General features: G+C 46.7%; 1 protein-coding gene and 1 pseudogene across 1 annotated transcript; one reads left to right on the top strand and one right to left on the bottom strand.

The window, feature by feature from the left end:
- Positions 1-1,611: 1,611 nt before the first annotated feature.
- LOC140212941 (uncharacterized) lies at positions 1,612-9,595 on the top strand (annotated as a pseudogene).
- A 216-nt stretch (positions 9,596-9,811) lies between these two features.
- On the bottom strand, positions 9,812-12,608 carry LOC129383603 (uncharacterized). The gene is made up of 4 exons (XM_055068226.1): positions 12,403-12,608; positions 11,679-11,825; positions 11,333-11,411; positions 9,812-11,067 (listed from the first exon to the last, which is right to left on the bottom strand). Exons 1-4 carry the CDS (start codon positions 12,602-12,604, stop codon positions 11,031-11,033), a joined length of 465 nt encoding a protein of 154 aa, XP_054924201.1. The 5' UTR covers positions 12,605-12,608; the 3' UTR covers positions 9,812-11,030.
- Positions 12,609-24,468: the final 11,860 nt, after the last annotated feature.

Here is a 24,468-nt window from a genome sequence, read left to right on the forward strand (position 1 = left end):
CTGTAGTGTTATCTTAAAGTCGAATCCTTACGTTTATTCAGTAAGATATGTGTCCGGAGTCATATAGTACACATTCAAACCACTTTGGCCTCGTTTAAAGTGCTTTTCTGTGCCAAAGCAACATGAAAGTGAATAACAGGAGTCACTCTTAAGGGAGAAATGATTGGGATGTCTCTAGTGTTACGCAACTGGACAGGTTTATTGAGAAAAGTGGCTTCATGGCCCAAATAGCAAAATAAAAATAACATGAAGCTTTTTTTCTGCTCATATTATAATACTACCTTGAAATATTAACAATTGCTTATTCCGTCTGAGCTCATCCCAAATGCATGTTAATTAGATGTACCTCGTTCTGCAATAATGGTGTCTATGCCAAAGGGGCTCAGGCTAAACGTTAGATAGTCACAAACATTGTACCGATCAGACTAAAGCGTGTTGTGATACTATTTATCGCTTTTAATAGTGTGTAGCTGTCTCAATAGTACATTATGATATTTTTGTAGGAGGGCATGGTTGTGCATGGCGTGCCGGAAAGACTTTTGTCGCGTGACAAAATAGTGTTTCTGGTACTCTTTTCGGGAACAGGTTATGCCTTATTCACCACCCAAAATCCTTGTTTCCTTGAAAATTTCACAGAAAATGGCATGTTTCCAGTTTGCCATCTTAAAATGCACGCAAAGTACAACATCCTTTCGAGCTTACCATCAACTACAAAACGTACATAGCCGGGTTCAGCAATAAACATCATAACAATCCTGCAGAAGTGGTGCATATTAGAAAGTTTACAGAATAATGAGGAGTAGAAGGTGACATAGATGGTCCACACTATAAGAGACACAATAGCAGAGTTCAAGCTCTATTGCACGTCATATGCGGAAGGGCACAGCATACCCAGCTTTCGGTTACACTCTCGCCTTCCACCACTGCTCTAGGTTGACTCACGTGTGACTGACGGCGGTTTGTGATACCGTGTTATCACAGCCTGCATTTCTCTGGCATCACAGATCAGCTTCAAACATGATGATGCGCTACACAAGGGGACGCATTGTGAACTGGCTACATTTATATGTCATACTTGATGGTTTGTTGCATGCCTCAGGAATTTATTAATTTAGTTATTTATACTTATACGTCACAGATTTCAGTTGGAGCACTGAGTGAGGGGGTAGGAACCACATTATGAACCAGAACAAGAACATACAATAAAAAAGTAGAAAAAAGAAATACATACGACTCTACGATTACTTTTTTGGTAGCTAGCTTGTAAAAAGAACGTGAGTAGAAAGGCTTCCACGCTGGTAGTGCTTTAGAAGCTTGAACGTTGACTTCACGCTTCGAACCCTTTTAAGCCACATTTGGTACCCTTTGTTCCGACGTCCCTATCAACTTCATCAGCCGGTTTTACGTCCACTGCGGGACGAAGGCCTCTCCCTGCAATCTCCAATCCGCCTTTTGCGATGCATTGTGGCGCCACCATGCGGTGGCCACGAGAAACAATTTGGCAGGCGCCGCTCTCGCCGCGACAGACAGCTGCCGCACACGAGCAAGCAAGCAGCGTGTGAGTGAAAACCGCAACAACGTGTGCGCGCAGTTTGTCGCCGTCCGCTAGCCATGGAGCCCGCTGGTGACTGCTTTGTACCTGGAGGTTTCTTCAGCGTGACGAACGGCTGGAAAAAGCGCTTCGGCGACGTCAAAATACCCACGGAAGCGCAGCTCGAAAAACAGATGGTGTCGAGCGCAGCGCGCTTCGCGCTACAGCAAATGAAAGGAACGATATTCCAAGAAGAAGGATACGTGCACAACGTCATGTACAACGACGTGTCAGCAGAATACACGTGCGGACTTTTGCGTAGTAACTGCCTTCCGTCAATGAAAGGCGGCTATTACATCGTGCACGCCGCCATTTCCAAGGCGTCGGGCTCCACCCTGGCTGGTCATTGCCTCTGCCCCGCAGGGTGAGCAAACTTTCTATTCTACATCTGGAGCGCGACCTGCATGAACCGCGTGCAGGAAATTTAAGTCTGATGGGTTAAATTTTGGAATTCGTAACTATACCGGCCCTGCCGTTTTGGGCTAGCTGTTTGCTTATATAAAGGTACGGTTGCTTAAATGTTGAAAAATACACATACTGTAAATGAAGAAAGCGGGGAGTTCTTGTTTTTGTGCATTTGCATGTATACCGACCGACACGGTCGTGCAGCATACCAATTTGCGCTTCTCTGCGATCGTACACAGCCTTGGATTGCCGGTATCATACAGTACACTATTTAGAGGCTTATAACGAGAATGACTTCCAAGTTTGGCTGTTTACTGTAAAACCGCTAGTTGTACCTAACTTCGTGCCGGCATAGCTGTCTGACAAGCCGCATCGCATCGTTAAATGATGCTGTTAATGTGTGCACATGGTGTTACAAGGCCAACGCGCGAGTGGTGGTGTGCGGCTCATGCCTGAGATTGGCGCATGTATTTCACGTTGAGTGACGTGAAATTAAACCCGTTCTTTCGAATTCGTAAACACTTGATCCCATCCTTTCCTGTTGAGCATGAAAACTCATCTCCTCTTCCATTTTATTCTTGCAGCCTGAGCGGCACATGCCAACATTTAGTTGGGTTAATCCTTCATGCCATTCACTTGGCGCAAAAGGTTGCGGCAACGTGCACGGAAGTTCCATGTGCTTGGATTGTTCCTGCCCAAGGTAAGAATGCTACTACTTAGCGTGCATTAGTTAACATAGGAGGCGGCAAAAGTGCCTCAAAAATCTGTGATCACACTTCTGGCCCCTTTCTGCAAAAGGTTCTTTGTGGCATTGTGTTGACCATTTAACGTGCTGTAGGATTGTTTGCATTCGTGGTAGCAGCTGTTGAATATCAACTCATTCACACAGCTACGTTGTTTACAGCGTACATGAGTATTGGTATGTGGACAAATATAGGCTACTGGTTTTAATTAAGAACACATATCAGTGTCGCTTCATAAATTCTTAACTACAAGACCTGCATTGAGAAAAAATAATCCCAAACTGCAACATTTAATTTCCTTACATTGGATGTGGTCGTTGACTAAACATCACAGGAAGCACTTAAAATTTCGTTATTGTACTTGTACAACCAAACCTCTTTTTTTTTTCAGCCAAAAAGCCTGAGCCACCTCTGCCTCTGCAAGACATCACTTTTCACTCAAGGAAACATGAATGTGCGAAAAGGCGGCGGTTTGACCCACTGCCAGGGCTCTCACCGAGTGACCCATCTCTGCTTGCTGCCGATCTCGAAAAGGTGGCCGCTAACTGCCTGCTTCTCCGTTATATGAGCAAAGAAAACTCAGGAGAATCACTTGTAAGTGCTACACTTAACTCTGCATGCTTGTGATCTGTTAAAATAAGAGTTAGCAGTGTTCAATCAGCATGTGACGACAGACAGGAACAGTTTGAGAGCCCCTTTTACTGTGCTTTTATGCGAAGTACAGTTTGCATCAGTATAACACTAATGTCAGTAGTGTTTATATATGGTGACATTTTTTTATCTCACTAAACAATCTGCAAGCTTAGCAATGAGATGATCATGCAGCAAACCTGTGATGTAAGTCTTGGTTAATTGATGAAACTAAACCTCTTTAAAGCCAAAGTTATTTTAAAAATTCTGGCAGAACCTATCTCGTGATGACTGAAATAATGCGAGAGCATTCATGCACATACACATTTTTAAACTGACACAAACATCTGTTCAACTTCCATTCTATCGCTTGTCTTGTCCATGACAGCAGTAAGGGACTGTGAATTCCAAAGTGTGATACATTTAAGGGCTATCCAAAGCTGTGTGCCTTTACAAAAGACAAGACCTTTGACGCCTCCTGTAATACTGTAGGTATCAACTCGGTGATGAACTCCCCAGTGCCTGCTTCATAAATTTTTATAGCCACATGTGATTCACATAATTATCATGCGAGATTGTCCAATCACCTGCAACTTATGCAGCAAAGCATGTGACTATAGCATGCTGGGCTAGTCTTATTCAATTATCTGTACATAGTTTCCTTAGTTACGTGTATTAAGTGTCCCTTGGTTTTTCATACCATGCTTTATAGCTGAATGGAATAACTTCTCTACACAGAGCTGCTGAACCTAATTTTAAAGAATTTTAAATCTTGCGTTGGGCATATCTGATGTGCATTGATTACTGTTTACCTCTACGTATGGCTTGAGTTTTTTCTATCCCCTTCTGCAACACGCACATTATTGCACTTTCATATTTACATTTGCTCTTGATTTACAGCACATGTTAGCACGAGTTCATGTCACTGCATCTAAATGTTTTTTTTTAATTTTCTAATGCTAGTAAGTTTGTAGTTTGCTTACTTTCAAAACTGTTCTTTGCTCACCCTGAAAGAAGGCATTTAGAGTACAAATAAATCAAATGTGAAAAATGATTTAGAAGTACAATACTGAGTTTGCTTGTTTAACAACCATGCGCAATAGGCATGCCAGGTATGAGACCACAATTTGAACCTATTTTGTTGCGCTTCTCACCACTGGCGCAATATGATGCTGTCAAAGAACTGTTTACAAAATCCTCAAATCTTTACTATGCTGCTTCGTACATTTCAAGCTGCACTACTACTCAAGGTAGTCACTAAGCTAACATTTGCATGTTATCTGCGCTGTCTAAAGCACTATATTCCAGGATGAACACAGTCCCAGTGAAGTGGCACCAGAAGGTTCAGACACTCCACTGATCCCAGACATTGAAGACATCCACAGTGAGACCTGTCGAACTCATACAAGAGAGGTTTGATGGTAAGAAAGTCCACTTCCTTGTTTATTACTTATTTCTCAACTTTTTGTCTTGGCACGTGTCATTCTGAGGCTGTCTCATTTATATAGGAATGCCCACCTATGTCTCTGGGCGTCACCTTCATAAGTATCCCACTGAGCAGCCGATAATGGAGCAGTCACTTTTAGACTTGGTGTCTTGTCATTTCTCTAACTTTTACAGGGCTGTCACATACCTCGATGTGTGTGAGCACCCACAGGGTCCTCAAACCTATCTGCTTCATCTATGGCATGTTTGTGAAGCACTGTGTAAATGTATAATGGATGTTCCTTTAGCATGAGTCCATCACTTGGATTCATGCACGCCATTTGCCATATATATATATATATATATATATATATATATATATATATATATATATATATATATATATATGTGTGTGTGTTCACTGTGTTTTAGCAGAGCATGGAATTGAAAGCATGCACATGTGTCTTGCTCTTTTTGTTTTTAGGCATGTTTAAATACTTGCAATACTGAACCAACTCTACGATTTTGCTATGTTGACCAGCATAATTAGCGGAAAAAAAATAAAACAACATAATGAGCACATGCAAGTTACAAGCTGCAGAAAAATTCTTATGTTACTGTGAAAGTAAGCTGTACAATTTTGTAGGAGATTGGTATCTACCTAAACTTTAATCGTTGCAATATGCAGTTGTGTCATTTGACACAACCTAAGTACAGCTGCAACGGAAAAAGAATGGCACAAGTGAATCATGACCGGAGCGAAAAAATTGCGACACGCGGCGCTATTGTTGCTGAACGCGCTGATAGCGAGATTGCCAGGCATATTCCATTTCCAAAGCGGGGGTGGCCGGCAGAAAGCAGCCCATCCCGACGTTGCCCCATCCGATATTCAACATCTTAAAAACACGCTTGTGCATTTCTTATCGGCCGAACCATGCGCCGATGAAGCTGCGCACATAATTTCGTTTTTTTTTTTGCGCTGGCGTTGCGAGCAACGGTATCTTCATCGCAGCTTTCCTTTAAAAGATTTCCTGGGCGATGCACTGTCAAAAGTAGCGTGTGGAAGTGCCTACGTCACACGACAGCAAGACTTTAAAAGCAGGTGTAGTTCGCATGAAATTTGCCAGAACGACTTTAGGATGCCACGAATCGACAAGGAAACAAGGGTCCAAATCTTAACCCTTGTTCAAGCTGGGCGGACAAGGAGGAGCGTTGCTGCGGAGGTTGGGTGCTCGCTTGGAAGCGTTACGCGGATTGTTCGAGCTTTCCTCCAAGAGGCAAGGATTGAAGACGCGGCTCGAGATGGGCGCCCAAGACGGACCAGCGAAGAAGAAGACAGATTGATTGTCGCCGCTGCCTGTTGCGACCCTTTTATAACAGCCAAGGAGATATGGCAGGAACTCGGCCTTCAGATATCGCTTACTACTATAAGGGAACGCCTTCGTTCAGTGGGGCTCCGCAGTAGAATGTCTTGCCAGAGGCCACTTTTGACGCGACAAAACAAGACGCTGAGATTGGAGTTTGCCACAAGACATCTTTTCTGGACGACTGAAGAATGCATGAATGTAGTGTTCACCGACGAATCTACCTTCAGCAGCAAGTGGGACCAACAGCGCCGTGTCTGGCGGCCAGACTGTGCCCGGTAGGTCATGTGCTTCCGTGTATAAAAGGACAGGGAAGCAGCGCTTGCCTACGTGTTCTTTCGTCTCACATATGTTACGAACAAAATGGCCGAATGTTTATGGCAGCTGCTGCGGTGGTCTTTTCATTTTATTGCATTTCTCTACGCCTGGCATATTTTAAAACCTGTTGCTAAGGAGTTTACTTTTCATTTAAATCCTACTACGCGAATTTCTGAAAAAAACTGTTGAGCTGCTGTGTAACAAGCAACACGTGAGCTTTGTTTTTTGTTACAGGTTTGAACCCGAGTATACGGAACACGTCGCTGCTAGCGGCCGACGATCCGTCAATGTGTAGGGTGTTATAACATACCAAGGGCTTGGGCCGCTCATCCGGATAGATGGAGCTCTGACAGCATCAGCCTATGCAGACATACTCGAAAGGAACTTAATTCCTTTCATCCTGGATGGCCCGTTTCCGGATGGATGCTTCATTTTTCAGCATGACAGGAGCCCCATCCACACAAGCAGGTATAATTACTTGCAACTTATATGCACTTCGCACAAACGAATTGGCAAACTTTTCGCTCACAATTTGTAAATGGATGCTATGAATTGATATTAGTGCATTGAAATGGCGGACTAAGAGTCTGTTTCTTTTAAAAATAATATTCTCAGTTGAGGCCTATATGATGTGGGCATTCTACCGGTGCCTTTTGGGGCTAATGAACATGTGACTGTTGTCATTTAACTTTTTTTATCTTTATCCACTTACGTTATTTTCTGGCTGATCCTTCAGAAAAGTTGTCACTATATTTTTTTTCTGTTCATAAAATGTCGAGCCCTAAGGCTGTTATTTTTTCCGAACGAGTGGTTTCGTTCGGTATTTAAGAGAGTAATGCACCGCGGTGCTTATGCACAACAGCGTTAGCTTTCAATTATTGCACCCTCATAACTCCCATGTGCTGTTTCTATGTTTCTGCTAAGCAAAAAGCTTCCCAGGCTTTATGATCTCAAAATGTCTTTTTTTTTTTCTTTTTAAGGATGGTGCGGCAGAGGCTTGAGGAGCTGTGCATTCAGGAGCTTCCATGGCCTCCAAAAGGAGCGGACTTCAATATTATTGAAAATGTGTGGGGCCTCATGAAGCAGCAACTGGCAAGACGGCAACTGCATGGAGCGTCAGAAGATCTGCTTTGGGAGGCTGTGCAAGAGGAATGGACGCGACTCCAGGGCCTGCCTGGTATTGCGAGCACACTTTATGCCTCACTGCCCGCACGGGCACGCAATGTCGTAATGGCTGGTGGAGCTTTCGCCCGTCACTAAGCCACTAGCCTGGAAGGGATTTCTTATTTTATTGACAGCTCTCAATTCATTTTATACTTTTCTTTATTTCACCTTCTGTGCTATAATGTTAAGGACATTGAAAATTAAAGACAAAATTTGGAGCTCAAGCTGTGCTGCGATCATTTGTTGCCAAAAAGTAAACTCATCTCTAGAATGTGCATGTTCATGCATGGTCCCCTGTATCTTCACTAGCGCTGACAGCCTTTGACAGTCTATCGTCCAGTATATTGTGGGCTTTGAGGGAAACGTTCGCTAAAGAAAATGCTGCCGGCCAAAACGCCAGCTCAAAAAATAGAAAAAGAAATGAAGTCATGTGCGCGACAACGTTGGCGCATGATTCTAGCGATAAGCAGCGCATAAGCTATCATTTAAAATGCAAGCTTTCGGATGGGCAGCTTTCTGACGACCACCCCCGCTTTGGAAATGGAATATGCCTGGCAATCTCGCTATCAGCGCGTTCGGCAACAATAGCGCCGCGTGTCGCAATTTTTTCGCTCCGGTCATGATTCACTTGTGCCATTCTTTTTCCGTTACAGCTGTACTTTAGCCTCTTTGTGTAGGCCTGTAGGGGTTTCTTTGTAGAAGTAAATAAAAGCTAACGTAATGGTATTAAGTTTCTGACAAGTTATTCAACATAAAAGAAAGTAAGGCGTGCAAACACCAACAAGAGAACTAGAAAACATGGCATTTACGTAGTTTGGTTCTCTTGTATCCATGTTTGCATGCGTTACTTTCTTTTAGTGCGATTCCCTACCAACTAGCTGAACTTTTATTTTAAGCTTCATTTCTAGTACGGTTAGCTCCTATCTGCAGCGTTTGTGTTGTCTGGTTCTCTTGTGTCCATGTTTGCACCCCTTACTTCCTTCCACGATGAATCCCCAACAAATAGCTCAACATTGCCATGACAAGTGATGCTTTGTTGACGTCATGCTACTTCTCATTGCTTTAATACAATGTAATGCTTGCTGTACGACTTCTAAAACGGATTCTAAACCTATAAATTAACAATACTGTTTTTTTTTGCAGCTATACACGCCCTCTCGGTGGAGAGCAGAGCAGTTGTTCTTGAGTCAACGATTGGACAGGCCGCAAATCCAACCTGGCACATGTAGTGGATTGGTCGGCTAACTGCCTCAATGTTTAAAGGAATTGTGCGGTGCCGGAAACCTGACAGTATTGTTAAAGAGATACTTTACCCGCGGAGCAATAAAACTGAAGCCATGCACTATGGAAATGTGCACGAGCCAGATGCCGTTCAGGCATATGAACAGCTAATGGCCTGCATGGATAAGACCATAACTGTGGGATATACAGGCCTGCACGTGCATGCTGAGCATCCGTTTATTGCTGCATCCCCAGATAGACTGGTATTTGTGGGCAGTGACATGGGGCTGCTAGAAGTTAAACGCCCGTTTTCCTTCAAAGGAAAAAGTATCGAAGGAGCTGCAGCTTCTCCAAAGTTTTGTTGTAGGGCAACAGATAATGAAATTACAATGAAAAGGGAGCATGAATACTACTATCAGTTGCAGGGCCAAATGGCAGTGACAGGACTTAGCTGGTGCGACTTCGTTGTGTGGACTAATGCAGCATCTATTGCATCCTCCTTACACATCGAGAGGATTTTCTTTGATGAGGCCATGTGGTCTCAGGAAATATTGCCAGCACTACTGCATTTTTATAGGAATGCTGTGCTAGCTGAGGAGTTGACCCAGCGAATTAGAAGAGGGCTTCCCCTGTATAGTTCTGCCAGGTATGTTGGCACTGCCAAAAGGAATCTGAAAACCTGCAGAAACCAGGAGCCCCCTACTACAGAAATATGTACAGCACAAAGAGAATGAAGTCATTGTCATGGAGGTGGGACAAAACAATGGCCACACCTAGATGTTGAGGGTAATGCTTAACCACTCATACCAGCTTCATTCACGCAAACAGCCAGCAGCTATGGCTAAACGAAAAGAAAGAGCGTGGCCTAAGCAAATTGTGTAGCATTGGTGATAAATATAGCCGTTATGTCTATAGACATAACAAAATAAATGTGCAGTGTACATGGAAGATAACTGAAAAAGCAGTATCATTTATTCATAGAGATGCAAAATACAAATTTCCTCAGGAGGTAGCACAGTAGACAGCGTCGTAAGTACACGTGATATAGTATGAGAGTATACTGTTGTTACAGTCTGGTCTCTTCTGGTCATAAGCATTGTAAAGGGGGCTCATTTAAAGTAGAGATGTGCGAGCTGGCTACTTGTTCTCATTATTGATTGAAATGATTGGCTGTAGAAAATTGCACAAAAAGCGCAAGTCCTACAAACACTGTCAGTAATGTCGAGCATGTTGATTGGCAGTGGTTTGTCTAAAAAATGAAATTCTTTGATACGTCTTATGACTCTCTCAACATGGATCCTAGCGCCAGCTATTTTTTGGATGGCAATCACGTCACTAGCTGACAATTGGTTCCCCATTTTAAATGGTGGCATGCGGATTTGAATAGATGGTGGCAAAACGCCCTCCAACCTAAAGCCTTTGTCGACCATCACACCGTCCCCCGCATCTAATAAACCCAGTAGGCCCGATTTTTCGACAACTTCGCCAAACATGCCCACCCCACAAATCTGGCACAAATGAAACATAGCCATCTGGTGTTACCCCAACAAGTGCTTTGAACGTGTCATAATGCTTGTACGAGGAGAAAGTATGCCTCTGTGCCTGTAGTTTTGAAGGTCTTTGGATTCTCACCTCTGTGCAATCAAGGATGACTCTAGTGTTTGAGAAGTCACTGAATGCCATTGGCATGTGCCTTTTGATCTCTGCTAATGTGGGAAACCTTGTCAATGCTGAAAGCTCTTTATCGAGAAAAATGAACCATGTACAAAAGATGCGACTAAGGCATGACTGAGAAATTCCAAACATTCGAGCCACTTCCTTGGCACAAACACCAGTCCTGAGCCTATACAGCACCATGAAAAGTTCTTCGCGCTTGAAGAGCTGTCTTTCCTTTGCTTGTGTTTTTCCTCCATCCCAATAAACCATGCGTTCTGCATTTCTTTTCAATGTGCTTAAAGAGTGCTTCAAACTGTTCCTTTATTTGCAGTCCCGTACAAAACTTAAAAGACGATTTGTGAATAGTATCCACAGAACAAGTGCAGCGTTTTAGCTTTGTGCATTGCAGTTCTATATCCCCTGACTTTCCGTTCTAACGCCACATTTTCAGTTAATAGGTGGTCAGTGTTCTCCTCTCTGCTTAAGGGCGTTGGCTCTAGGACCTCCTGTGGCTCAGTGAGCATTGGGGATGTTGCAAGCAGCTCTGCACCTGCATTTGCATCAACAAATGCAATAAAGTGACGCTATTGCTTGTAGACACAATTCATTGAACACTGACATTTACTCTGAGCATTCGCACTTTGTGCGGAGTGCACTACCATAATAACCTGGTCACCTGAAAGCAAATTACGGATAATTCATATGTTTCAAACGTGCAAGACTCGCAATGACCAACATAAGGTGAGCCTCAGAAAACATTTCCAGCTGCATAATGTGACAGTGTGCTTGCCATTAGTTCAAAAGCCACTGCTCACCCTGAACACAGGATGTGTCTGCTTCCTTCCCCATCACTGTGACCTTTACAAGTTCCTCCTTGACCTGAAACCTCTGTACCTGTGACGTAAAGTGAGTAATAAAATAGTATGAGTACACACAAAAACGCATGACTTGGATAGGGCATGAATTGCCGTTCTTAGGGCAAATATCACGTTTCACCACTACATATATTCCTTTATAGTGTGCCATAGTGCTTGGCGTACATACGCAGGCGATGGGGAGGCCAACAGAATGTCCGTTTGCATACGTGTTTTACCCACATAAAGTATATGTACACCTACAAAAATGCCAAAAAATGGCCAGTATGCCCAGAACCAGTGATACCTGCTGTTGGTAGAGCGCCTGTTTTCCTCTTGGAACGCGCCGCGGTACGAACATGACGGTCGACCACGTCCTTCTTTCTGAACTGGTCTGTGTACACGAACAGCGTCGGTATGAAGTCCGGATGTCTGGGTGACAGCGAATGCGCCCCTGGAATGTGTCCGTTACACAATAAGACGCGCCACTCGACTCCAGAAAGCGCAGCACGGGAAAATGAGCCTTAGTACAAACCGTACTACATCGCTATTCGCTAAACGAAGATAAGCTTTCTTCAAGAAATATTACTATACTCAGTGCCGACAAGAATGATGAAACGACAACTAGTAGCGATTGCTAACTAGCACCATCAGCTACTTTAACAGTGCACGCCGTTTCCAAATCTGCCCGGCAGTGCAGGCACGCTTGTCTCCGACGGATAACTACGCCGACATCACGAGCATTCGCTGAGCGCTTATGAAGTAGTAAAAGTGTGCACGGTGTAAAGTTGCTAAATGACGGCGTTCTAGCGGCGGCCGCGCGAAGATGACAGCAAAAAAATAAAATAAAGCACAACGCGGCGGCTGCACAGAGATGACGATAAAAAAAAAAAATAATAATCACCGCGTTTCACTCGGCCGGCTCACGCGAGCAAGAGATCGTTTGTTTCGCTAGCTCAAACACACATTTGCGTCTTTATGAGTCAGTAACGAAAAAAACAGAGAAGTTAACTACGTATGTGGATGCATACCTGTCACAAAGTGCTTCCCGCGGAGTCGAGATGCTGCTGACGGCTGCCATGGACGCCCTTGCGCATGTTGCCGCTTCACAGCCCTAATCCAGGCTTCACGGCGCTGTCGATCCCGTTTTACCCACGGAAATCGGAAAACCCGCACTGTCTTGCTGGGACTGTCACGTGAACTGCAGCCGTACGCGACACGAGACATTGGCATCGCGCCAAATTTCGATGTCAATATTGTCACGTGGTGGTGACGTTAAGAACACAGTAGCGATACTGTGAAAGGTAAAAACTAACTTTTATTGGGCGAACCTGTGCCCACAAGAACAGGCTACACTTATAGCACAACGATAGCGGCGAACAAGGTCGGCGATCGTCGGAAATCTGATCAGCGGGTCAAGCGCGTCGGCTTTTATACAGCAGTCATCGAATGTTCCAGACTAATCCTTCGGACCCGCGTGCCTTCCACAAAGTTCTACACCATTCGCGTCACGCGATGAAATCAGATAACACAAGGTTCTGCGACAACAGACAGCCGGATGGAAGCATCGATAACTTTCCAGAAAATTCGGATACATGCAGGCGCATCCAGCGCTGTGCGATTACATTTGTTAGGCGGCGAAACGTGGTCGCCCGATAAAGATAAGTACACGCGTCAATACCCCCCTCTTAAAAAGCATCGTCCCGATGCTACAAATGTAAGAGAGCAAAACACAAAAGGGCACTTATTAAACATAAGTAACAAAACAACGAAAAGAAAGTAAGTCCGAAGGTCAGTTACGCGAAGTCCCGAAGTTCATTATCGCTGGTAGTACGGCTTGAGTCGCACGACGTGGACTATTTCAGGTCGTGAGCGGCGCCGCTGTGATAGCGAAATGCCGTCTGGCAGGACCTCATAGTCCAGTGCCCCAATACGTCGGATGACCTTGTAGGGTCCGAAATAGCGTCGGAGTAGCTTCTCACTGAGTCCTCGTCGGCGTATAGGGGTCCAAACCCAAACACGGTCACCGGGCTGGTACTCGACGAAGCGTCGTCGGAGGTTGTAATGTCGGCTGTCGGTACGCTGCTGGTTCTTTATCCGTAGGCGGGCGAGTTGTCGAGCTTCTTCGGCGCGCTGGAGATAGCTAGCGACGTCAACATTCTCTTCGTCAGTAACGTGCGGCAGCATGGCGTCGAGCGTAGTCGTCGGGTTCCTGCCGTAAACCAGCTTAAACGGCGTGATCTGTGTTGTTTCTTGCACCGCCGTGTTGTAAGCGAAGGTTACATACGGCAGGACCGCGTCCCACGTCTTGTGCTCGACGTCGACGTACATTGCTAGCATGTCGGCGAGGGTTTTGTTCAGGCGCTCCGTGAGACCATTCGTCTGCGGATGGTAGGCAGTTGTCCTCCTGTGGCTTGTCTGGCTGTACTGCAGAATGGCTTGGGTGAGCTCTGCTGTAAAAGCCGTTCCTCTGTCGGTGATGAGGACATCTGGGGCACCATGTCGCAGCAGGATGTTCTCGACGAAAAATTTCGCCACTTCGGCTGCGCTGCCTTTCGGTAGAGCTTTGGTTTCAGCAAAGCGGGTGAGATAGTCCGTCGCCACGACGATCCACTTATTCCCGGATGTTGACATCGGAAACGGCCCCAACAAATCCATCCCAATCTGCTGGAATGGTCGACGAGGAGGTTCGATCGGCTGTAGTAATCCTGCTGGCCTTGTCGGTGGTGTCTTGCGTCGTTGACAGTCTCGGCATGTCTTGACGTAACGGGCGACGTCGGCGGTCAGACGCGGCCAGTAATACCTTTCCTGTATTCTCGATAGCGTCCGGGAGAATCCGAGGTGCCCAGCGGTTGGATCGTCGTGTAGGGCGTGCAGTATTTCTGGACGCAGCGCTGATGGCACAACAAGAAGGTACCTGGCGCGGACTGGTGAGAAGTTCTTCTTCACGAGCAGGTTCTTTTGTAGTGTGAACGAAGACCACCCGCGCTTAAATGCCCTAGGGACAACGTCGGTGTTCCCTTGCAAATATTCGACGAGGCCTTTTAGCTCCGGGTCTGCTCGTTGCTGTTTAGTGAAGTCTTCCGCGCTTATTATCCCAAGGAAGGCGTCGTTGTCCTCGTCGTCTTGCGGCGGGAGATCGATTGGGGCGCGTGATAAGCAGTCGGCGTCGGAGTGTTTTCTTCCGGACTTGTATACTACCGTGACGTCATATTCTTGTAGTCTGAGGCTCCACCGCGCCAGCCGTCCGGAAGGGTCCTTTAAGTTAGCTAGCCAACACAACGCGTGGTGGTCGCTGACGACTTTGAATGGCCTGCCATAGAGGTAAGGGCGGAATTTAGCTGTAGCCCAAATGATGGCGAGGCATTCCTTTTCAGTCGTAGAATAATTGCTTTCCGCTTTTGACAGCGACCGGCTAGCATAAGCTATCACCTGTTCGACTCCGTTTTTCCTCTGGACTAGGACGGCACCGAGGCCTAGGCTACTGGCGTCAGTGTGGATTTCGGTATCGGCGTACTCGTCGAAGTGTGCAACTACCGGCGGCGACTGCATGCGTTGTTTGAGTTCTTGAAATGCCTTGGCCTGCGGCGTTTCCCACTTGAACGCGACATCACATTTGGTTAGATGTGTTAGCGGCTCCGCGATGCGTGAAAAGTCCTTGACAAAGCGCCTATAGTAGGCACACATGCCAAGGAATCTGCGCACTGCCTTCTTGTCGGTTGGCTGTGGGAACTTTGCGATGGCAGCTGTCTTCTGTGGGTCGGGGCGTACTCCTGATTTGCTGATGACGTGGCCTAGGAACACAAGCTCATCGTAAGCGAAGCGGCACTTTTCCGGCTTCAGAGTGAGCCCTGATGAATTGATGGCTTCTAATACTGTCGCAAGCCGCCTAAGGTGATCGTCGAAATTTGCGGCGAAGACAACGACGTCATCCAAGTAAACAAGACACGTCTGCCACTTTAATCCTGCTAAAACCGTGTCCATCACTCGCTGGAACGTTGCAGGCGCCGAGCACAGTCCAAATGGCATAACCTTGAACTCATAGAGGCCGTCTGGCGTGATGAAGGCGGTCTTTTCGCGATCCCTTTCGTCGACTTCTATTTGCCAGTAGCCAGACTTGAGGTCCATCGATGAGAAGTATTTAGCATTGCAGAGCCGATCCAATGCGTCGTCTATCCGTGGGAGGGGGTATACGTCTTTCTTCGTGATTTTGTTCAGTCGACGATAATCGACGCAGAAACGTAGGGTTCCGTCCTTTTTCTTCACTAAAACAACTGGAGACGCCCACGGGCTTTTCGATGGCTGGATGATGTCGTCGCGCAGCATTTCCTCGACTTGTTGTCTTATAGCTTCGCGTTCTCGCGTCGAAACTCGGTAAGGGCTCTGGCGGAGTGGTCGAGCGCACTCTTCGGTTATTATGCGATGCTTTGCGACTGGTGTTTGTCGAATCCTCGATGACGTCGAAAAGCAGTCTTTGTATCGTCGAAGCAGACTTCTGAGCTGTTCCTGCTTAATCACGGGGAGACTTGGATTTATGTCGAAGTCTGGCTCGGGAACTACGGTCGTCGGGGTAGATACGACAGAATCCGAGAGGACAAACGCATCGCTGGTTTCCTGTATTTCCTCGATGAATGCGATCGTCGTGCCCTTGTTGATGTGCTTGAACTCCTGGCTGAAGTTTGTCAGCAGCACTTTCGTGTTTCCTCCGTGCAGTCGAGCGATCCCTCTTGCGACGCAAATTTCACGGTCGAGTAGTAGACGTTGGTCGCCTTCGATGACGCCTTCTACGTCAGCGGGTGTTTCGGTGCCGACCGAAATAACGATGCTGCAGCGAGGCGGGATGCTCACTTGATCTTCGAGCACACTCAAGGCGTGGTGACTACGAGGGCTCTCCGACGGTATCGCTTGATCTTCCGACAGCGTTACTGACTGCGACTTCAGGTCGATGATTGCGCCGTGTTGGTTCAGGAAGTCCATGCCGAGAATGACGTCTCGTGAACACTGTTGCAGGATAACGAAGGTGGCAGGGTAAGTCCGGTCATGAATGGTAATTCTTGCCGTGCAGATTCCAGTCGGCGTAATGAGGTGTCCTCCAGCGGTCCGAATTTGGGGGCCTTCCCATGCAGTCTTAACCTTCCTCAACTGGGCGGCGATGTGTCCACTCATTACGGAGTAATCGGCCCCTGTGTCGACTAAGGCAGTGACTGAGTGGCCGTCGAGAAGCACGTCGAGGTCGGTGGTTCTTCGTCTGGCGTTGCAGTTGGGTCTTGGCGTCGGATCACGGCTGCGTCGTGTTGAATTGAAGCTGGAACGTCGTGTCGTCAAGCCATCTTTCGTCTGTGTAGTCTTGGCTTCCTGACTTCGTCGGGACGGCGGCGTGTCGTCATTAGGTCGTCGAGATGGTTTCTTTGTCGTCTTCGTCGGCGGCGGAGGATCTTCGTCAGTTCGACGAACAGCAACCGCACCTCCATCGGTTGCTGCTTTTAGTTTTCCGGATATGGGCTCGCAGAGCGGCCCCGGGCTAGGCCGGTGTATGGTCGGCGCTGCGGCGACAGGTAGCGGCCTGGTGACGGCGAACGGGACGGTCGTCGAGGGCTCCACTGAGTAGCGGCGAGGTAGTCGGCGATGTCACGAGGGCGTTCACCTTCCCTCGGGCGCTGTGCGTTCACGGCGAAGCCTCGCAATCCCAGGTCGCGGTATGGGCATCGGCGGTATACATGGCCGGCTTCGCCGCAGTGGTAGCAGAGCGGGCGGTGGTCAGCAGCGCGCCAAATGTCCGTCTTCCTCGCGTAGGTGCGCTGGGCGACGGGTGGTCGTGCTGGCGGCGGCGGCGGCGGACGACGGAATTGCGGCGTGACAGGGCCCTGGCGCGGTCGCGGAGCGGGACCTTGACGGCGTGCGACGGCGGCGTAGGTCATCGCTTGCGGCTCAGGCTGCGGTGATTCAGGGGCTACTCCAAGTTCTTGTTGGAGTTCCTGACGCACGGCGTCGGCAATCGTAGCCACTTGAGGCTGTGATGATGGGAACAGCTTTTGTAGCTCCTCCCTCACGACAGCTCGGATAGTCTCGCGTAGGTCGTCGGTGGCCAGTGACTGAACTCCGGCGTAGTTTGTCGAGTTCGTGCGGCGGTCGAATTGCCGGTTTCGCATCTCGAGTGTCTTCTCGATGCTGGTGGCCTCGCGAAGAAACTCGTCGACAGTCTTCGGTGGGCTTCGTACCATCCCGGCAAAAAGTTCCTCCTTTACACCACGCATGAGTAGGCGGACTTTCTTTTCCTCGGACATTTCCGGGTCGGCGTGGCGGAATAGGCGGCTCATTTCTTCTGTAAAAATCGCGGTGGTCTCATTTGGTAGTTGCACCCGGGTTTCTAATAGCGCTTGGGCTCGTTCTCGGCGTACAACGCTTGCGAATGTCTGCAAGAAGCCGCTTCGGAATAGCTCCCAGGTCGTCAAGGTGGCTTCTCGGTTCTCGAACCACGTCCTGGCAGCGTCTTCCAATGCGAAGAAGACATGTCGCAGTTTGTCGTCGCTGTTCCACTTGTTAAAAGCAGCGACCCTCTCGTATGTCTCAAGCCAGCTTTCTGGGTCCTCGAACGTTGAACCGCGGAACGTCGGAGGCTCCCTGGGCTGCTGCAGCACGATGGGAGATGCTGGGGCTGCCATTGGGGTGGACTTGGTGGTGATCTTCCTGGTTTCAGGCAAAAGTCCGTGCTCCGGGGGCAGTTGTTGAAGACGGCGGCTTGCTCGATGGTCCGGGACTACGTTGGTGCTGTCTTTGCGGTCCGGGCTTGGATCACGGTTTGTCGGGGGCGTCCGGTACATGAAAGAAAAGCACCTCCACCAGATGTCACGTGGTGGTGACGTTAAGAACACAGTAGCGATACTGTGAAAGGTAAAAACTAACTTTTATTGGGCGAACCTGTGCCCACAAGAACAGGCTACACTTATAGCACAACGATAGCGGCGAACAAGGTCGGCGATCGTCGGAAATCTGATCAGCGGGTCAAGCGCGTCGGCTTTTATACAGCAGTCATCGAATGTTCCAGACTAATCCTTCGGACCCGCGTGCCTTCCACAAAGTTCTACACCATTCGCGTCACGCGATGAAATCAGATAACACAAGGTTCTGCGACAACAGACAGCCGGATGGAAGCATCGATAACTTTCCAGAAAATTCGGATACATGCAGGCGCATCCAGCGCTGTGCGATTACATTTGTTAGGCGGCGAAACGTGGTCGCCCGATAAAGATAAGTACACGCGTCAATATGCTAGGAAGGCGTGCCGTACGCGCGGCAGCGAGAATAGCGCAGCTGACAAAAGCAGCGCCTGCCTCGGCCGTCCGCCATCCGCTCGAGCGCCTGCCAAATCGCTTCGCTCCTCAGCCGCTAGGGCACTGCGCATGCGCAGTTCGGCGTCGCAAAAGGCGGATTACCCCAGTCCTGCGCCAACCGATTCAAACTAGCGCCCGCGAATTTCTTAATTTCGTCGCTCCACCAAGAAGTCTTCTGTCAAACTCGACTGTGTTTCCCTTCTCTTGGTACCCATCCTGTAACCCTAACAGTCCAACGGTTATCAATTATATATTGGCTGTTAGAATATTTGCTATACCCGTTTGCTCTCTGATACAAACCGCTCTCTTTATGTCTCTTAATATTATACCTAGCATTCTTCGTTGCATCGCTCTTTGTGCGGTCCTTGTTCGCAAGCTTCTTTGTCACTCTCCAAGTCTATGCCCATATGTCAGAACCTATAATATGCACTGATTGTGCACCTTCCTTTTCAGTGATAATGCTAAGCTTCTAGTCAGGAGCTCACAATGTCTGCCGAATGCGATCCAACCCTTTTTTATGCTTCTATGAATTTCCTTCTCGTGATCAGTGTTCCTTGTGAATAATTGACCTAAGTAAACGTACTCCTTCACAGATTCTAGATGCTGACCAGCGGTCCTGAACTCATGTTCCCTTGCCCGGCTATTCATCATTAACTTTGTCTTCTCGATGTTGTTATTCAATCCCACTCTTGCACTCTCTGTTGAGGTCCTCAATCATTTGTTGTAACTCGTCCGCAGTATTACTGAATAGAACGATGCCATCAGCAAACCTAAGGTAGCTGAGATATTCGCCGCTGATCCTTACTCCCGAGCCTTCCTAGTTTAGTGGCTTGAATACTTCTTCCAAGCACGCAGTGAATAGCGTTGGAGAAATGGTGTCTCCTTGTCTGACCCCTTTTTTTATGGGCACCTTCCTACTTGCACAGAATTAAGGTAGCTGTGGAATCTTCGTAGATACTTTCGACGACATTTACGTGGGCGGTCCGTACCCCTTGACTACGTAATGCCTCTATGACTGCTGGTATCTCTACTGAATCAAATGCCTTTTCGTAATCTCTCAAAGCCATATAGAGAGGTTGATTGTACCCTGCGAATTTCTAGATTACAACATTAATGACATAGATGTGATCCATTGCACAGTATCCCTTCTGAAGCCAGCCTGTTCCCTTGGTTGGCTAAAGTCCAGTGTTGCCCTTATTATTCCGCAAATTATCTTGCTGAATATTTTAAATCATACTGGGTGTAAGCTAACGGGCGTAAAATTTTTCAATTTTTTGATGTCCCCCTTTCTGTGGATTTGTATATTTTTTTGCATTCTTCCACTTTTCTGGGACCTTTGCAGTCAATAAACACTTAATATGGAGAGCCGCCAGTTTTCCAAGCATTATTTCTCCTCCATCTTTGAATACATTGACTGTTATTCCATCTTCTCCAGCCGCTCTTCCTCATTTCGTGTCTTGCGAGGCCCTTCTGACCTCATCCGTAGTTATAGGAGGAGTTTTTGTATCCTGTTCGTTACTGTTTCTAATTGAGGTTTCGTGACTCCTCTGGGTACAGTACAGGTCAGTGTAGAATTCTTCCGGTGCTTTTTCTATATCTTCTAGATTGCTGATGATATTACCCTGCTTATCTATCAGTGCATACATCTTGGTTTCCCTTATGTCGCCTTATTTCCCTTATTTTCGCATTGCTGAACAGTTTTGCCAGTTCCACCCGCCGTGGTTGCTCAGCGGCTATGGTGTTAGGCTGCTGAGCACGAGGGTGCGGGATCAAATCCCGGCCACGGCGGCCGAATTTCGATGGGGGCGAAATGCGAAAACTCTCGTGTACTTAGATTTGGGTGCACGTGAAAGAACCCCAGGTGGTCGAAACTTCCGGAGCCCTCTACTACGGCGTGCCTCATAATCAGAAAGTGGTTTTGGCACGTAAAACCCCATAATTTTTAGTTTTGCCAGTTCCGCGAATTCTATCTTATCCCTTCGGTTGGACAATTTCATACTTTCTCGTTTCTTTATTAGGTCCTCTGTTACTTGGGAGAGCTTGCCTACTGGTTGCCTTGGCGTCTTGCCTCCTACTTCAATTGCTGCCTCTGAAGTCAGCCTAGTTACGGTTTCATTCATTATGTCATCTTTATCTCCCTATTCTAAGGCTGCGTTTTTGTTGCAAGTACCAGCCTGAATTTGTCTGCTCTTACCCTTACTGCTTCTAGTTTGACCTGTTTCTTCTTGACCAATTTTGCTCCTTCTCTCTCCAAATTGAGGTGAATCCGAGCCCTCACTAATATATCATCACTACACTTTACCCTACCTATTACTTCGACATCCTGCACTATGCTTGGATGCGCAGAATGTAGGAAATCAATTTCATTTCTTTTTTCACCATTAGGGTCTTCCAGGTCCAGGTTTTGTTGCTACGCTTCCTGAAAAAGGTGTTCATTATTCCAACCCTATTCCTTTCTGCGAACTCTACCGGCATCTTTCCTCTAGCGTTCCTAGGATCGACGCCGTACTTGCCAATTGCTTGTTCACCCGCGTGCTTTTTCCCGACTTTTCTATTGAAGCCACCCATTAGTACCGTAAACTGAGTTTGCATTTTTCTCATCGCTTATTCAACATCTTCATAAAACTGATCTACTTCATCATCGTGACTGTATGTTGGAGCGTATGCTTCTACTACTTTTATCCTATACCTCTTGATTAAGTTTGATTACGACTACAGCTACCCTCTCATTAATGCTTCTAGAATTGGTCAATGTGGATTAGGAATCCTACCCTGTATTGCTTTTTATCTGGGAGACCTCTATAGCAGAGAACATGGCCGTTATTAAGCAATCTATAAGCCTCATCAGTTCTTCTATTCTCACTAAGACCTATAATATCCCAAAGAATGTCTGATAGTTCCTCAAATAGTCCTGCTAAGCTAGTCACACTCGAAAGAGTTCGGCAATTAAAGGTTGACAGGGTCAGTTTCCATTTGCGGCCTGTCCGGACCCAGATACTCTAGTCACCCTCTGCTGCGTTACAGGTCTGAGCGCCGCCTTGGTCAGGTGCTCCGCAGTTGCTGGGAACTGAGGGTCAGGGCTAATTGTAGGAATCATTGGGGAGGTAGTAGCCTAATACTGCACCAGGGAGGCCAATTCTTCTTCTAGTGAGGGAGCGTCTTTAATTAAGCTTTGTGGGCCTTCCTAACTTGGGTGTACCTGGATTAGTATAGCCCCACTCGATCTCGGCATCTTTTGCCGTTGTCAGGCGTCACTTCAAGCCTGAAGATGTAGTGCACTGGAAGAGGTGAGTTTCAAGCTCACAAAAAAAAAACTCATAGAAGGATTCGAACTTCCGACTATGGCAATCGAGCATTCGACATAGCTCAGTCAGGTAATCCTGTAGGCGGCGAGGCTACCTTATCGCCGACAAGTGCAGCCCAGAGGGCACTACGTGCTTAAAACTGTTTTGCTTCATCCGCTTTAAATAGAACTATTTTTATATTATAAAACAATTTCTAAGCGGTGCTGGCCTTGTAGCTCGGACTTCTCGCGTGCGCAGGCAGCCGTGAACTCAGCTATAGGCAAACGATACAAGCGCTCCGATGGCATTTCACAATCTTGAATTCTTGCTCGTGATCTACAGGAGTACATACGGAAACCCGCGAAAACGAATGTAGGAATGGGGATCCCTATAGTAATGGGAATCAATAAACCGCCCAAGAGATAGCGCAAGCAAAGTGTAATTCGTTATTTTTGATTATGACGTGACAGTTCTGCGGAAACCCGCAAGCTGGAGCGGCTGTCCAAGAAAGGGGGTGGTCTCGGGTCCGAGTCCCGGACCAGAACGAACGTTTCTTCAACTGCGAGGTTTTTCGTTTTAGGAACCCGTATGGGTTTCCTTGTAGCAAGTGCTTCAAATGGGTGGATGTCTCATTTTCCCTTAATTAGTTACTTCTCTCTTCTTGCGGGTTCCCGCAGAACCATAACGTCCAACTCTTGCCTTTGCCTCGAGTTGACAAACTCGACTTCGCCCTGCCATCTGTTAGCCGCCTGGTTAGGTGAGATGGTAGAGCGGCTGTCCCGGAAAGGCGGTGGTCCCGGCTTCGAGTACCGGACCAAGAGGAATTTTCTTCAACTGCGAGGTTTTTCTTTCGAGGAACACGTATGCGTTTCCTTTCTAGCAAGTGCTACTGTTGGGTGGATGTCTCATTTTCCCTTACTTGATTTTCGACTACTTGGAGAAATAAAACTAGGAACACAATATCTCTTCAGGCAGGTTTGTCAAAAATTTAGTGTACTATAAAGCGCAATAGAGGTAACCAATGCCCTTCTGCTTTTGTCGGGCAAGTCATAGCAAGACATATCAATATGTCTGCCTCTCAACACAGTTCCGTAAAATATATATCGCTATACAGTCAGTAAGACGCATACCACGCATATATACTAAAACCCCCAATTTAACTCAGAGGAGGCTACTTTGGTAATTGGCTAAATTGGACGTAGGTCAGATTTTAAAATATACAATTCAAGTAGTACTGGAATCGTATATTCAATGTGGAAATTGTATATAAGGCATCTAAAGGAAAAGCGTTGTACATTAGGGCAAACCTGCCACCTGTGAACCTTACGTTTTGCATAACTCCTAGACAGACAATACTGTGCTAGAAAGACAGCACGCATTGGCTGAAAGCTTGCTCTCAGCACCTACATTCTTCAATACCCATATTATTAACCATTGCCCACCTTGAAACTCAGGACACAAGCAGAACACTTGGAACCGCAGAAACTGACATTGTTTTTAGATCAGTGAGTTTTTTTCAGTGCTTTTGTGTCTGCTGATATAGCCTGTGTCAGGAGCTTATGTGAATGAACTCGTCTAAGGCTAGTGGTACTCCGTTATAGTCTTTAGGGATATTGTATTGCTAATAATAAAGCAGCAAAACTGCCATCACAATTTTTCAGATCCATTTCACAATTTCATGCCACTCCATTCTCCACACCTTTAAAGCATCTTCACCAATAGAACTTCATTCTCACAACATAATGCATCACTGGTAAAATTGTAGAATGACACCAAATTTGTAAATTTCACTAAAGGTTCAGTACCTTTCGTGAAATTTGTACCCGCCAACAGAACCTAGAACTCATAAGTACCAGTGACTGTTTTGTACGCACCTTGGGAAAGCCACGGGATCAGATGTTTGGTCGTGCTGCTCAGGCTGCATTAGTGTCGCAGGCCCCTACGTTGTGAAGAGATGCCTCCGTCTCACGAAGTATTGACATCCCTAAGCAATAAAAGTTGTTCAGTTTATTGTCATCACTGCTGAAACTACAAACTTACGATTTAACAACGTCGCGTTACACTGTGAAAAGGCCTCATAGAGCCAGCGATGTGAAGAAGCATGTCTTTATACAAACATATCACTCTGACATCACAAGCGGTTATTTAACGTGTAACAAAACACTCAGCACAATAAATACAGGTTGACTTGACAACAATATATAAGTAGAAAAAATGACATACAAGCCAAATCTGCACCCCATTGGTCAGACAGACCAATTGGGTGCCGTCTCGCGCAGGCGTTAGCTGTGGATATAACACATGAACGTACTAGAAGTGTCTATGCGATTTCATGCTGAGAAATTACGTGCAGAAGCAGTGGCATTCCCTGCTTGATTTTTGTGCCCGTTAAGACCGAACAATCCCCCAGTTAGCATACTTCATAACAGCAAAAACAAAACAAAAAAAAAACAATAGGTGAAGCTCTTGGCAACATCGGTTT

This window comes from Dermacentor andersoni, chromosome 8 (assembly GCF_023375885.2).
Source record: "Dermacentor andersoni chromosome 8, qqDerAnde1_hic_scaffold, whole genome shotgun sequence".
NCBI lineage: Eukaryota > Metazoa > Arthropoda > Arachnida > Ixodida > Ixodidae > Dermacentor > Dermacentor andersoni.

Bases quoted from the DNA above. Each gene is read 5' to 3' on its own strand.
- LOC129383603 (XM_055068226.1), bottom strand. From the start codon at position 12,604: ATGCCAATGTCTCGTGTCGCGTACGGCTGCAGTTCACGTGACAGTCCC. The intron at 11,826-12,402 runs GTATGCATCCAC...GACACATTCCAG, and splicing joins CGGGAAGCACTTTGTGACAG to GGGCGCATTCGCTGTCACCC. The intron at 11,068-11,332 runs GTGAGCAGTGGC...ATGCAAATGCAG, and splicing joins AGACACATCCTGTGTTCAGG to GTGCAGAGCTGCTTGCAACA.